The 16284-nt window shown below is 40.7% G+C and overlaps 1 protein-coding gene across 3 annotated transcripts in view; it reads left to right on the top strand.

The window, feature by feature from the left end:
- rarga (retinoic acid receptor gamma a) overlaps positions 1-10421 on the top strand; it is a 49135-nt gene extending 38714 nt beyond the window's left edge. For all 3 annotated transcript variants that reach the window (XM_037684862.1, XM_037684863.1, XM_037684864.1), the window contains 7 exons: positions 4305-4453; positions 4649-4790; positions 5645-5808; positions 6137-6313; positions 6585-6789; positions 6993-7151; positions 7975-10421. In XM_037684862.1, coding sequence (XP_037540790.1) covers positions 4305-4453; positions 4649-4790; positions 5645-5808; positions 6137-6313; positions 6585-6789; positions 6993-7151; positions 7975-8336 — 1358 coding nt within the window. In that variant the 3' untranslated portion in view covers positions 8337-10421. The remainder of the gene's footprint in view (positions 1-4304; positions 4454-4648; positions 4791-5644; positions 5809-6136; positions 6314-6584; positions 6790-6992; positions 7152-7974) is intronic.
- Positions 10422-16284: the final 5863 nt, after the last annotated feature.

Below are 16284 nucleotides of genomic sequence, written 5' to 3'. Positions count from 1 at the left end.
CTAATGGGCTTTTTGACAGAGGTGTTGCTTCTTGCTCAAGGTAACTTGTCAAATCTTCCATCTATCTAGCTCTCCTCATTTTCATTTTAATTATTTCTAAGTTGTAGGCTGGTAACCATTCTGGGTACTTGTGTAACTCACAGTAGAGACTTTGTACACCTCCTACTTGAAAGCTTGAAAGAGCACACTGATGAAGGTTTAGTAGAGAGGGATGAAGAGAAGTGGCTACAAAAGCTGTGACGGAGATCCTCCGGAAAGACTGGTACTGAAAAGAGGAAGGAAACAAGCATGCCGTGTGGGGCCTTGTAGCAGAAGAATCTGAACGATGACAGGAAGCTGTGGGCAGAGAAACAGAGTTGAAGTGAAATGCGCTGGCACCTCTGACAAGGGTGTGGTACTTTCTTTTCCTCTTTCATAAAGCCAAATTCTTCCTGGAAACCTTTCCGTTAGTTTCCTGCGGTGCTGTCGCCTCTGCTTTATTGTGGTGGGCCAAGGGCATCGTCAAAGATCCCACCTAGTGTGCCAGGGATTCTGACAGCCGACTGTTCTCCATCCTTTCCCAATCTGGTGCCCGTCTGCCTCTAATATCTGTCCAGAACCTAGCCCCTTCTTCATTTCCACAGATAGCCTTACTGTGCCCTCTTCCTCCCCCTGCCCCAATGTCTCTGAGCAGTTTCAGAAAAATACTGGATCTCAGTGGCCCTTTTATGAACATTAAACTTTTAAGTAAAATACTGATGTCATTGAGAGCCTTGCAAGTTAAGGGTACATTTTGAAGCTGATTACTGGTACATACAAGTGCAATGAAAAGTAGATCAGCACACAAATGATGTTAAAAAAGTCACATGAGTTTTGAATGCAAACTGTATTGTCATCATAGCTTTTCAAGGGAACACAGGAACTGCATTGTCGTTCACAGCGGTGCCTCTTTATCTCAATTTTTTTTTCCACTTGAGTTTTGACTGGTACATTTTAAAATGCGTCATTTCATTGCATCATCTGCTTCTGCAGTTCTGCTAGAGAGTTTACACCACCTAACTCTTGAAAATTGCATAATAGTCATGAATGGAAAGCACATGGTTGATAAAATCATTCCATTTAGATGAAAACTTAGCTATAGACACAGAAGATACACATACAGATACCGTTTTGAAACTTCATGTACTTTTTGTTCTCAGGAAAAAACAAAACAGCTTTTGCATTCTCGCTCACATGCCATGTCACAACAAGTCATGTAGGCAAAATCAGCAGGACTATTGGGAAAGAATGCTTATAATGTTGCAAGAATTCTACGCAATTAAAAGTAGCGAATTGCAAAATTGCAACATATATCAGGAGCTGCAAAATCATGGTTTTATTATATATATATATATATATATATATATATATATATATATAAACATCTTTCCAACTGGGTGAACAGCAGGTGGTTTTGATGTTACCAGAAAGTTTAAAGTTTTCAAACATCATTATCTTTTCCTATTATGTCGTTTTCTTCTATTTTATCAGTGGATCCCAAAAGGGATGCTGATCAGCTCGGTTAAGTTGACCTAGAATTTCATGCAATTGACCCAGCTGAAGTCACCTTCAGCTGAGCAACTATTTCTGTCCTATGCAGTTATATTTTGTATCTAATGAGGTTGTGGAGAATGATGTACGGCACATCCCACTCAGACTGAAGCATTTAATGTTAGTGGGGCAGATGGTTGTGTGTGCATTAGGTGTGTGTTTGTGCAATGCATGAGAGAGAGAGCGAGAGAGACAGAGGATTAGGTCTGGTCAGTGCAGCTGGGCCACTTGTCCAGAGCCCTGCAACAAGGGATTAGGGCGTAAACTGATACTTAGCAGGAAGCAAACAGTGGCTACTGATAACCAAACTATCCCGTCTTCTTACTTTTTATCCTCTTCTCCTCCTCCTCAACAAGAGCAGCCACCCACCTACTCCGCTCATCTCATGTGTCCATCATCAGCTCACTCTGGCCTTATCCAACGGATTGTCATGCAAATAGTAGCCCAGGCCTTGGAGCGCTGATAAGGAGGGCCTCTCATTTTACAGGGCTTTGTTTTCTAAACAGCGATGAGCTGAGTTGAAGAGACAGGGGAAAAAGGGGCTCTGAGTGGTAGCCTGAATGGGCCCTCTCACCGTGGCGCCCTGGGGTAAATAACACTGGGGATCTGGATGGGGATGGCTGAATGAGGCTCAATCTGGGAGGTGGGTTCAGGAGTCATGTTCTCTGGCAGGAACCAGGCTCAATATGTTGAAAGAGCCTGATTTGTTTTCTCTATCACTGCTGTCTTGAGTTTTCTCCCGGATGGACTTTCTCTGTCTTTGGCTTTTTTTTTAAATCCATTTAGACAGAGTCAGTCAATGTTCGTTACTTGACGCCACATATGGTTTGTCCTTTTGTAAGGGGGTTGTCAGCGCTTGGTCTGTAGCCTCATTTGCTGATGTTATTATTGCATAAACAGTGGTTCATGGTACGTTCAGAGGGTTTCTGCTCTCTCGCTGACCCCACTGCTTTGTTATATTCTGGCCAGAGAGACATGAGAACTGCTGTAGAAACATTCAACGGGTGTAAACTTCAGGTTGTAGATTGATTTGCACATTTGGCTTTGAGATTGCTCTAAAAACTAATAGAAAACATATTTGCCTCCAGCAAAGAAATACTTTTAAAGGAGGAATTTGTATGGATTGTGAAGAGTCAAATAAAAAAAAGTATATGAAAAACAGATGTTTTAGCAGCGGCCGGGCAATAAATTAAAAATATCTAAAACTTGCTGGTATGATCATTAATAAGATTGTACTAGACCTAACACAGCAGCTGTTAGACAACTAGAGCTGATGGTCAACTTGGTCTTGAACAAGACCTGCCCTTAGTAACTGAACCCCACCCCCTCGTTGCTCCTCTTGCCATTTGTTTTTTCTTTTTAAAATAAAATTCTTTGTTTTATGTCTTTCTTTTTTTTTTTTTTTAACCCCCAGCTTTTTGAAATCTCCCCTTTCTTGTAAAAGAAGGCCAAGCTGGTGGTGTATGGGAGACAAAGAAGGAGGGGGATTGTAGGTTAAGTTTAAGGCAAGCCCTCTGTGCTTTCCATTGAAGGTGCTAGCGGGGGGAGGTGGGGGCAGTAAAAGTTAGAATTTTAGAGCCTCCCTGTTTTTCATTTTATGATTGGCCTTTTTTTACAAGCTGCGAGCTACAGCTGGCAGTGTGAATAGCTGCCCAAGGTGACCGAGTCCCAATAAAGTGCTGGCCAGCCGGGCTGGGGCCTCCAGTCCGACCATGGGACCGTCTTTATAGGCAGCCTTATGAGCTTAGGCCTCTGTTAAAACCTGGTAGGGCTGCACTGAGGAATTTAGGGCCAGGAAACAAGAGAAAAATAGGGGTTGTGTGTTACGGGTTGGTGGGATGCAGAGTTGGGGGTTGAAGTTAAAAGGTGACCATGGGTGAAAGTTTTTTTTTTTTTTGTGTGTGGGTGGGTTGGTTGAGGGGTAGGGGGTGGAAGTGAGAGAGTTTGTCCAGACTAGCATGTGTGCTTAAGTTCTGGTCATATATGTGTGCAGCAGTTTTTGTTTCTCAGGGGACCTATAGATCTCATACATATCCACAATCTGCGTGGTGTATGAATGTGTTCAGTGTACGGAGTATATACGTGGTCCACTTGGTAATACAATGAAGTGTAATGTACCATAGCAAATATGTGACATGAGGAGACATTGGCATCACAGCTGGGCTAGAGTTTGAATGTTTGAAGTGAAGCCTTACACCAGTTCTGTGAGCTTGTGTAGTTGTTACGTGGCCTTTCTGTGCATTTAGGGCGTGTTTGTGGAATGAGGAGAAGCCAGCTCTGACTTTTTGTTTCAGTAACTAATTCTAATACCTATTTTGTCAAACAACCACTTGTCAATCAAAAGTACTTACTCTTGCTTACTGTGATAAACTATCCAACACATGAACTAATGATCTCCTCAGTTATGATTCAAAGAATGGCCTTATAGGGAGGCGACGATTAGTACCAGGAAACTGCTGTTCAGTGACTTTTATCTCATTCAGGCTGTAATCTGATCAGTTTTGTCCCACAGACAGACTATTATTTACCTTTTAAATGCATGGCTAAATGTTTACCCATTCTGTCTAGAATTTAGAAAGGAATCTCTGTCAGCTGTCTTGTCTGAACGCAGTACAAGCAGCATAAAGTGACAGGTGCATATGAGGCGTTTGTAAACCAAACACTAGTAGATGCAAGATTAGTGACAAATTGCATGTTCATGTGCTGTTTTTTTTTTTTCTTTATTACTTTCACAGCGGTGGAGACCCAGAGCACCAGCTCAGAGGAGATGGTACCCAGTTCTCCATCTCCCCCTCCTCCACCTCGTGTCTACAAGCCCTGCTTTGTGTGCCAGGACAAGTCCTCAGGGTATCACTATGGGGTCAGCTCCTGTGAGGGCTGCAAGGTGAGGAAAAAACCTGCCACTGTGCTGTACATACGTCTATTCAGTAGTTGTTGTTTTTTCGTCAAGTAAAAAAGGGAAGCGTCTAGTAGGCAATCTGCGCAAATTTAAATGTCACGTCCTTTGTTTGATAACTATTCTAACCATTTTCTTTCTCTTGCATTCTCTTCTTTTGTCTCTTGCTTTCTACTGCTGCAGGGCTTCTTCCGTCGCAGTATCCAGAAGAACATGGTATACACCTGCCATCGAGACAAGAACTGCCAGATTAACAAGGTCACACGCAACCGCTGCCAGTACTGCAGGCTGCAGAAGTGCTTTGAGGTCGGCATGTCCAAAGAAGGTGAGCCCTGCATGAAAGACCGAATTTTCAAACAGGGTAATTCACTCACATCCACATAGGGCTTCAGACTTGAGGTTGTTTAATCAATCTTTTAATGTTCAGACAGAGGCTCTGGGAAACTACGCAGCAAGAATACAGAAGCAGATGATGAGACTTCCAGGGGTGGTGATCAGGGCGAGGCTGGGCACTGAACCAATCATATGACTAATCGCTGCTCAAAATGAATTTGACTTCCTGTTTCACCACAAAACCTAATCCCTCTGGCCAGCAAAAGACACACTGTGTTCATTTATGAGGACAACAGAAGATTGCATGATTTAGAGTCATGACGAAGATATTTGCAACAGCAGGATTCATGTTGTTCACATAATCAAAGAAGACCTCAGTTTTTTGCCGTCTATTTTGGATGGCCGCATGTACAATAAGTGTTAGTATATCTCACCCTTTGCAGAACCCGTGGGACATGTATGTGGGTGTAATGTTTGTGTGGGATGTGTGTTAAGACCGGGATCACATTGTGCCTCTGCTATTACTGGATATCCTGAGAGGAAGGAAAGTATGGGAGGCGGATGAGGGAGAGGAGGCAGTGCAGGAGAGAGTGGACGGACTTATGTGCATTGGTAGATTGATAGATTGACATGAAAGCAACTGGATGATAAAATAGAAATTTACAGTCTGTGTTGTTAAAAACAGCTTCTGAGTTGTTTCTGGTGATAATGACAAATACCAAACATGTACATATTAGAGAATAATATTAAATATCTTGTCGGGGATCTTTAAAATGGTTTAAAAATAATTTTCTGCTGTCTTTTTCCCAACTGCTACAGTCTTTGCTTGTATTTGTCTTCATGCAGCGGTGCGTAATGACAGAAACAAGAAGAAGAAGGATGTGAAGGAGGAGGTGGTGCTTCCTGAGAGCTATGAGCTAAGTGGAGAGCTTGAAGAGTTGGTTAATAAAGTGAGCAAAGCTCATCAGGAAACCTTTCCGTCACTTTGCCAACTGGGAAAATACACCACCGTAAGTCATACATAGGAAGTTATACTTGTGATGTAAACCTAGTGTGTGGAGTAACATTCTTTACCACAGACTAACACAAACCTTAAATTTCCTCAAAAAGGGAAGGCTTAATTAGTTCAGTTGTCCATTAAGCCTGTTTGTGGTGTCTGAATGATTGATAAAACGTGCAAATTATTTTATTGTTTTCCAGTTGATAGATGGAACATGCAAATGTGTTATGAGGCTCTGATACATTTGACATTGATGCAAACAGGGTTGCACACTTCCTGTGGTTCATCATCTTAAGCTGTGTGTGCATGTGTGTTGACGGGGGTGTTTGTGTGTTCAGAACTCCAGCTCAGACCACCGTGTTCAGCTGGATCTGGGACTTTGGGACAAGTTCAGCGAGCTCTCCACCAAATGCATCATTAAGATTGTGGAATTTGCCAAGCGGCTGCCAGGTTTCACCAGCCTGACCATCGCTGACCAGATCACTCTGCTGAAGTCAGCCTGCCTGGACATCCTGGTACGAGGCTTTAAAATATCCTGTCTTCTTTACATGGTTTTATTTATGATTTAATAGTTTATGCAGAGTGTGCTGAGATTGTGTCGGTATCTGGTGGGCGAAGGTGGTAGTGCAGGGAAGTTTGTTCAGATAATGCTGAGCGTTACTTTAAAATGAATCACTATATTTCTTATTTCTTTTTTAAAATTTAGCCTTTTATGCATGTTTATAATACATTTACATCTTATTTCACTGAAATCTCATGTCAGCTTTCACCTTCTTGTATTTATAGATGCTGAGAATCTGCACACGCTACACTCCAGAACAGGACACTATGACTTTCTCAGACGGCCTGACTTTGAATCGAACTCAGATGCACAACGCTGGCTTTGGACCTCTAACAGACCTGGTCTTTGCCTTTGCTGGTCAACTTCTGCCTCTGGAGATGGATGACACAGAAACTGGTCTCCTCAGTGCCATCTGCCTCATCTGTGGAGGTACTGCAGCATACACATACGCAATCAACTACATATTTGCAAAAGAGGAAGTAGAATTGGTTTATTTATTATTATCATTACTTTATTTTTGTAATAGTGTTACCACTCTCACAAAATTAGGGCGCTGGTAAAACATTTTGTTTTATTTGTTTTGTTCAAGTACAAATATAAAGACAACTTAAAGCATTTTTGTTACTCATCAGATCGCAGTGATCTAGAGGAGCCTGAGAAAGTGGATAAGCTGCAAGAGCCTCTACTTGAGGCTCTTAAGATCTACGCTCGTCGCAGACGCCCCAACAAACCCCACATGTTCCCCCGCATGCTGATGAAGATCACTGACTTGAGGGGGATCAGCACAAAGGGTCAGTACTACATTTTTTTTTTTTTTAACAGATTCACATTTTTTGCCCCCTTTTCAACCAAATCCATAATTACTATTCCAATCAGAATAAAAGCTCCGATATGGCAAGATGTTGACTATAAAATGTAAGATGTTGTTTTGGATAGAATAAAATAGTAGTAATTTTTTTTGCTATCAGCAATAAGCTTTAAAGACAGTATGATGATGTAAGATCAGATTCAACTGTATAAAGAAATGCAGTAGAAAGCTCATGTTCTTTAAAGTGTATAAATGTGTGAAATTATTAATTTTACTAATTATTTTCACCACCCATCATGTCGGTCTGCTGGGTTGCGTTGACTCAAACACTGGTCTAAAGTCTGCTGTTTTGTTTTTATGAACCTTCTAAGAATTTCTTACGTTTTCTGGGATAAGAAATACAGATGAGGAGACAGTATTCAGTTTCCTGTATTTTACAATTTAACTACTAGATATCACTGTGTTTTAGAAGTTGTGCTTCAGTTGTGTACAGTATATTGATCAAAATTAGACTTCCTTTAAATATAGTTTTATTCCTACTGCAAAACCAGATGAAATATGAACTAAATGTGATGGTTCAGTCAGTTTTACCATTTTCACTTTGAACCAATTTTGAATGACTTTTTATTGGCGACCATAATTTTTATACATCTTTATAGCTGAAAATGTTCCATAGTTACAAGAAACTCTACCAGATAACATTAAATTCTAGCTTATATTCTCTGGCATCTTTTTTTTTTTTTTTTTTGCAATATCATAAAGATGCACCTGTTAATTATCTGCCAATGCATTCCCCTCGTTTCCAGGTGCAGAGAGAGCCATCACCCTAAAGATGGAGATCCCAGGCCCAATGCCTCCTCTGATCAGGGAGATGCTCGAGAACCCAGAGGCCTTTGAAGACCAAACGGAGTGTAGCAAAAGCGAGCCATCCCCACCACCACCACCACCACCACCAGCACTTGTTGTGAAGCAAGAAGCTGAGGATGAGGAGGACAGCTGGGTCACAGAAAATGGCAGCGAGCCGTCGCCAGAAGAGGAGGACGAAGACGATGATGACGATGTGGGAGACGAGGACCGAGACAGGGGCTCGGACAGTGATGGGGAGTCCTGGGTGGTTTCGGATAACGTAGATGGGTCGAGGAAAGGCCTTGTTGGGAGGGCGCAGTGAAGAGAACATTTTGTGCACAGACACATCCATACAAGTTCTAGATGCACGCACATACACATACAAACCCATGTACACACAGCACAACCTCATTCACTCTTCCATGTCCAAAAAAAAAAAAAATGCTACCCCCCACACCCCTCTGCCCCCCACTCTGCTCTGCTCTCCATGCTGCACATCACTGTGTCTTCTTCAGCGGAGCACAACAGGAGCCTTAAGTGTACAGACACCTTCTAACTCAGGCCACATGGTCCATGACTTGTAAACTGCAAAAAGAAAAACCATATGAACTCCTGGCAAAGCCACGAGGGAAGTAAACATGAGAAGAAAAAAAAAAGTAAAAAAAAAAAGAACAGAACCTCTTTGAAAAAGCTGAATATTTCTCTTTTTTTCTTTATAGTATCTGAATAGTGAAACAGCCAAACCAGACTCCAGAACTGAGCAGTCGATCGCAATGGATTGCAACAAGCACATTACAACAAAAGTACAGGGCAAAACCAAATTGTGTATGCTAATCTTTAGTTTTAGTTGTTATTGCTATTTTGAATTATTGTTTCTTTTTAGCGTTTTTTTCCCCCTCAAGTTACTGAATAAGTCCATACATATCTGTGTAATGTAATAATTTGTCTTTTATGTGTTTATTCTGGTTTTATATATGAATTCTTTTGGCAAGTTTTTCCTTTAAGGAGATTTCCTGAGAAGATATTCAGAACGAAAAAAGGGTCTTCCTTATTAGTAGCTACAGGTTTTCAGCTTCTCTGAGTACTTTTGCTCACTTTGATAATCAACCCAGAGAGCTTCTACAAACTTTCATGTTACATTGACTTAAATGGTTTCTGTTATCAGGGAGTTGGCATTTTTTTTTTCCATTTTGCTGCCATTTTAGTCAACGTGTGCTGTTAATGCAGGATGTATGTTTGTGCCAAAGTTAGGGGGGAAAGTTGTCGTCCAGCTACAATCAGCCAATACTATCTCTACATGTACAGTAAGCTTACAAAGAATACACACACACACTCCTTACACTTCCTCTTCAGAAGTAGATGTGCCAGGACAAAGGTTTGGACTTACTTGTAGCACTTTTGTGATCCTTTGTCCAACTTAGGCACACTTCATATTTCATGAGTAAAGCCACCATCGCTGAGCATGTCAGAGCTGATGAAAGCATCAGCATTAATACAATCAACTTTATAGCGCTCCCCAAGGATGCTGGCTGAATGCTCATGTCAGCGTAGACACATCCACACACGGGCGCATCGACGCAAGGATTAAAGGCATATGCAAGCCGTGACAGGACGTTTTATTTTTGTTTTTGAAAGACATTTTGAATCAGACTCAGGGCTTTCAGTGAGGACCAAACACTAGCTGCTTTTTTCTTGAGGCATGCTAGAATCAGGCAATATTTATGTGTTTTCTTAACTACGTGTGGATTCTCAAATCTCTGTGTGTACCTAGAAGGCTTGGATGTCAGTCTGACTCTCTTTAGGGGGACGGCGCGTCGTCATCTTTATCATTACCTGCCTCCTGACTGCGATTGTGCTGGAATCCATGCAACAAACTGCCTTCTCATCCCAAAAGCCATTATCTTATCTTTGTTATCCTATGTATGTTTGATACTTTTTGAGGAAAACAAAAAGCAGAGGAATGTGTGTTCTCACTTCTCAATTGCCAAAATGTCACAGTGGGCGAACAGCTGGGAAAACATGGCTGATCTGCAGTACAGAGGTGTTCTTTTTCCTCTTTCTGTTTGAAGCAATATTCTCTCCGTAGCAGTGAGACTTGTCTTCTGAATGTGGGTAGGTTTTCTCATGTGTGCGTGTGTGTGTGAGCGTACGAGCGCATGAATGCTTGAACATGATTTCAGTCATGGAGTGGACGTCTGCAGCATGGTGCTGTCACACAAACTCTTGTGTGGCGATCTCATCCATTTGTGATGGTAATGCTGGCAAAACATTGAGATTATGTTGTCTTATGTATTATTTTTTTTCAAACATGGCCTTTGTGTTGCCAATCCTCTGTTTATGTCAATTGTTGTCATACAAAGAAAAGCCATATAAACAGTAAGAGGCACAATAAACTACTTTTGTGACAGTGCTGGACTTTTTATTACACGGTCTTCCTGTTGCAGAAATAATGCTTGAACTCAAACTAACACACTCCAGCCAGCTGTTACCCAGTTGTAGCAGCAGAGAGAGCTCTTGCTCTGTCACTCCAGGCTTTACTGCATGCAGCAGTGTTCATTTTGTGGAGGAGAGGAGCCCAGGGTCTGCAAAAACAGGGGAGAGCCACGGCTAATAAATCACAGTCTCTTGCTGAACAAGGGCATCAGATAAAGGTCTGCTCCTAAGATTTGTTCTCCTGGAGTACAACACTTTTCCTCCAGTTTTATCTCAAGTTGTTGGAAAACTTTAGATTTTTAGCATTTTAACAGAAAATCAGATCTGTAAATGATTAAAAAAAAAAAAGGTTTAAATTGGCTATAAATATTTATATTTGCTGATAAATTACAAGATCAAATTTAGAGATTAGAGACCTGGAACTATCAAAAAAGCTTAACTAGACACAAACGTAGTTAGATATCTGGCCAGTATTTTTCTATATTTAGCAAAAACACATTATGTATTGTATTGTGTACCTGCAATGTTTGATGTTATGGCAGGGGAAATTAAAGCGATGCTTTCAGACGGTGTGATATTTCAACTTGTTGATGCAGCGCACCTAAACTAAAAATAGTCTTGAAATGAAACAGAAAAATGAAAGTCAGAGCTTCACGCACTATACAAACTCCACTTTCATCAGGTAAATTAATAATAAAATCTTAATAATTTTTCACACTGACCTTATAAACATCCACCAGACAAATCTTTTCCCAATCGCAGCCTTATCTTCATCGAACAGGAATTGTTTTAAGAAAGGCCCGTCGATTGTAAACGCCTCTTCCTTTCAGGGTGTGAATGTGGGGACACTAATTCCTCTCTTTGATTTTTATTAATAGAACGCCGAAGAGAATCAGAGGAGGGCGATAAACGGAGATGAGATTCTATCAATTATACGATTGCTTTAATTAACTATCATTAAAGACAGATCAATAATGCCAGACTGGAATTAAAATAAGGCCCATACATTATACACCACTTTACAAGGAACAGTCAAATTGCCTCATATACCGTGGACCCTTCAAGGTGTTGCCATGGTAACCTCAAGGAGGGGGAGTTTAAAGGAGCCAGGGTAGATTTCTAAATGCACAGTCCGACATATTGATGACACTATGGGAATAAAAGAATGAAACAAAAATGTGTTAACTAATTAATCTAGATTAAAATGTCTCTTTAACCTTACTGCTTGCTATCAGTTATCCACAAAAAATAAAAATCCATAAAAATGGGTCATGAGTGCAGCACACCAAAGCAGCTCATTTGAATATTTAAAATCAGCTCTGAGCACGAGTGGACCGCAGCGGTGCTTCAGACAACATGCAGGGGGAGATAAATGGACCGGCAGAGGCTGCAGCTCCTCCGAGAGTGATCAGGAAGATAAAGCTCGGAGAACCTGAGTGCTCCTCGCAGCAGTTAGGGAGGCAGGGTCTGGGATTGAAGTTGTATGTGACCTGGGTTCTGATGCGATTAAAAAAAAAACAAAAAAAAAAACTGAGGAGGCTTGTCTGGTGGAATTGGAGGCAGGGTCATGATGTGAAACAGCACGTCGTTTACTCTGCGCCTCCTTCCTGGGTCAAAACAGACAAAAAGGACATCTCGTGCATTTGCAGTGAATCCATGGTGAGTTAGAAATCAGTCAAGGGAAGAAAGAAGAGGTGAAGGGAAGGTGAGGAACGTTTTAGAGTGCAAAGGCCATAAATTTAACACCTCCTGTGCAAGGAGAAAGTCACACGATACCAGAGAAAGGTGATTGAGTAAAAGATGAGGAAATGAGTAAAGGTAACTTGGATGAGAGTGAGAGGTGTGCCAGATGGGAGGCAGAGGGGATAAACAAAAGCAGGTGCATGAGGAGGTGCAGAGGGGTGGCAATTTGGGGAAAGAGACTGAGTGCTGGACAGGACGGTGTTGGGGGGGAGGGGGGGTCATAAAAACTAGGAGATGTGCTCTGGCCTCTGGGTCTTCATATCTTTTACATTTCTAATTAAAAGAGATAAAGAGTGAGGGAGTCATCAATCCCACAGTGATTTCCCAGTTAAGATTTTAGAGGGGGCTGTAAACTAGGCAGCCCGGCATCATTGATTTTATAATTAGCTATCGTCACCCCAGACTTAAGATGGGAGGGGTGTAGTAGAAGGGGGGTAGGAGGAAAACTTAAGATAGAGCAGGACATTGCCAGAGGAGGGAGAAGGCACAGGGAGGAGGATGACGATGCCAGCCACGAGGTGGGTCAAGTCGAGCAATAACTCAAAATTAGAAACATACAATGAGCCAAATGCTATAGAAGTGTGGACAAAGAAATTAGAGATAATTACAAGTGAAATGTCATGAGAGAATCAAAATATTGTAATACTCCTTGGCTTAGAAGAAAAAAAAAGACACCCCCAACACATCAGCCCTGTAGATTAATACTTTTATTATGCTGAGACGCATCAAAAACTGTTACATGACTGAAATTAAACACAGGGTAAGCTTTACACACAAAACTTCCCAAATAAATCATAACTGAGGCTCTGCTGCAGTGACAGGGAGCTCTCCGTGGACTTAAACAAACATCTTCCCTAAAAGATATATTGAAGTAGGGTTTTGTGGAAAGGCTATGAACAATTAATGTCCTACTTGTTGTCAAGTGATCTATGAACTTTGGTTTGGAGAATTATGCCACATTTTAACTTTTAAGTAAGAACTTTACGAGTGGGAATGCTGACCTTAGGGGTGTTTCAGTTGTTTTTTCTGACTTGGAAATTTAGACTTTAGAGTGAAATTGGAACCATGAACAGATTTGGACCAGCTTGATAAGCTAAAGGTTAGTGGGAGTGGCACCAAGGCCATGGTGGTACTGTAGTCTTAAAACAGCTCCCATTTAAAAAAATAGACATTTACGCCAAATTATTTTGTAAACCTTTACATCACAGTGTATTTGTATGACCCAGTTAGTTATAAAGTATACTAAGGTTTTTTTTTTAGCAAAAAGTGTCAGTAGTAGCTAGCTGTAGCACATCTGGTGGAGCATGGAGGACTTTGGGTGGAATGTCTTCTTTTTTTTAGGAATAACCATGAAAGGTTTCTAAAATAGCTTTTGCATTAACTGTTGTTAAATTGTTGAGTTTTTTTGGTTTAAAGAAAGTAGTAATTAATTTTGGGTCTTCACTGTTACGACTAGCTGTTTGCTCTTCAAACTCATCAGAACCAAACTCCGTTTCTCCAAACTGAGGCCATGTTTGCATGAGAATGATCTTTGGAAGCGAAAGTGTTTTTCAATGTTTATTTTGGTGAACCAACAAGACAAAAACAAACATTTACACGAATCTGCGTAGTTTTCATGCCAGACAGTGTTATCAGATAGGAAATTAAGAAGTACTGTACAGTTGCTTTAAAAGTATTGTATTTGGACTCAAACTATCAATTTTATTTTATTTAACCTTTATTTATACAGGTAGTCTCACTGAGTCAAGAGGACTCATTTTCAAGAGAGACCTGTTTGGAAGCAGATGGTGGGGGTTAAGGGCCTTGCTCAAGGGCCCAGGGTGAGGCAAATGTGGGTGGAGGAAGGTATGGGTGTTTCACCTTTTCCACCCACATTTTGATGTTGTCGGTCAGGGGAGTTGAACTGGCAACCTTCCGATAACAGGCTTACCTTCTCTAACTTCCGCGCCACCACTCCCCCAAATATATGATGAGTGAGGTGCACTTTCTTGTAGAGGGACGTTGTAAGATGAGGCGTGTGTTGTGCATGTGCACAGTAAAGGAGGGTGGGTTTAAAAAGGATAATTGTTGTTTATCTGGCAACACTGATGCTGAGCTCCAATGGGAGACACATGCAGTCCCAGCATGAGAACCATAACGCTAATATCCAATAGGGCTGGACGATATGGCCAAAACTTTTATCATAATATATTTCTTAATTTCGGTCGATAACGATATAATTCGATATTGATATAAACAATATAAAAGCCTCAGAAAAACCGTACAAACTGTACAAATAAATTAATGTTCACCTTTTATTTGGATTTAGCCTTCAAACAATTTTGAAATCATCGTCAAATAAACATACAACTCTCAACTTTGTCAATATTAATAGTTTTAACGTTAAACAACAACATAACCTAACAACCCAGAACTCAGAAGTTTGCTGCATAGGTTTCTCTGTTGGTACAACTGGGGGTGTTGTTTCAGGGACATGATGGCTCAAACTTTATGGTACTTCATCTTCTGACTCTCAGCATATTCTATCAAGTGGAAACTCTTCAGATGAAACAAGTTAGATGTGTTCCCACCGTTAGTTCGAACAACTCTCCATCACATGTCGCAGCACACTGAAACCTGCAGTTTAGCGGATCTTAAGATAGCCGAACCACTTCCACACCGCCAAATTAGTCTTCTCTCTCTTATCAGTTATGTCATCTGCTTTCTCTTCGCGTGTGAAAGATTGCTCAGTCACATTCTGACGGTCATGGGCACTCATTTAGAAGCGAAAACTTAATGCACATTGAGATTAGCCTAGCCTAGCCTGCTACCGCTAACACCTTCTGGACTCGAGCTCTGCGTGACATCTACGTCACCACGCACTTACGTAGTTGTGTCGCACCTTTTTCTGTCCGGGTTGAAACTGAAGCGGCCGCTTCAACCCGAACAGAAAAAGAAATGCGGCAGTGAAATGCTGTAATCATATCGAAATATCGAAAATGTGCTTTCATATCACCGTTATTGAATAAAAGTATATCGTGATATATATCGATATCGAATTATTGTCCAGCCCTAATATCCAAAATGGTGAATACAGGAACCTTTGTTTGGACCGAGGTTGAGATGCTCCTGCATGTTGAAAAGGGTGACTAACAGAACTTTGATATCAGCTGTTGCTCATCAGGGTGGTGGTGTGTGTGTGTGGGTGGGTGGGTGTGTGTGGGGGGGGATGTCCTACAAACCTCCCCTCTGAGACCTGGATTCAGAAACTTTTGGTTTCAGAGGAAACAAGGATAATGTGATGTCTACGAACGACTAAACTGCAGCAGAAAAGCTCCAGTTTCACTTCAAAAAATCGTGTAAACAGGGCCTGAGGTTGTTCAAAAAGCTATCTACAACAGGTAAGATATTATCCACAACCTTTAACTAGAACCGTACTTCAAACAATCCAAACTATTGTTTTTGAGTCATAAAGTGTGAGCCAAATGCAATCAAGAATATTGCAGTATATTTAGTGTCCTTTTGTTTCTGGAAAGACAGTACATTTTTAAATCTTCAATCCTTCAATGTACTCAGGATATAATACATATGTTTAACAATAAAAATACAAGAGTACAGTGCATATTTTACTTTTCTGATTGAAAAATATATTGTATTAGTTTTTTATCTGATTTAATCAGCTGGTATCAATCCCTTTCTGTAGCACCAATAATTTGCAAAAATTAATCCCAAATATTAAACTCAAGAAGTTTTCATGTGGAGCATTTGAAAGCAGAAAGCAAACACATCCATAAAAACATACATGAAAATGAGTCACTACAGCACAGTTTTATAGTTAGAAAAATTAGGAAATCACACAACGGAGTATCAAGGTTTTTATCTAAAAAATGTCCTATAGTAAAAACAGGGTGCAAAAACAGCAAGAAAAATTGAGCATCAAAGTGTTTATAGCTAATCATCTTCACTGCGGATGGAAAATTTAGTACGCTACATTGCACAAACTGAAACTAAAACTGATTATAGTTTACTTGTAGCATAACTCAAGTTAATTATAAATAGAAAACCATGAAAAATGCATACAGTATTGATTTAAAGGTAGGCTACAAGTTTTTATT

Source organism: Nematolebias whitei, chromosome 11 (genome assembly GCF_014905685.2).
Source record: "Nematolebias whitei isolate Nwh7 chromosome 11, NemWhi1, whole genome shotgun sequence".
NCBI classification, from domain to species: domain Eukaryota; kingdom Metazoa; phylum Chordata; class Actinopteri; order Cyprinodontiformes; family Rivulidae; genus Nematolebias; species Nematolebias whitei.
The sequence above is the reverse complement of the archived record's forward strand: the minus strand, read 5'-3'. Positions and strand labels throughout refer to the sequence as shown.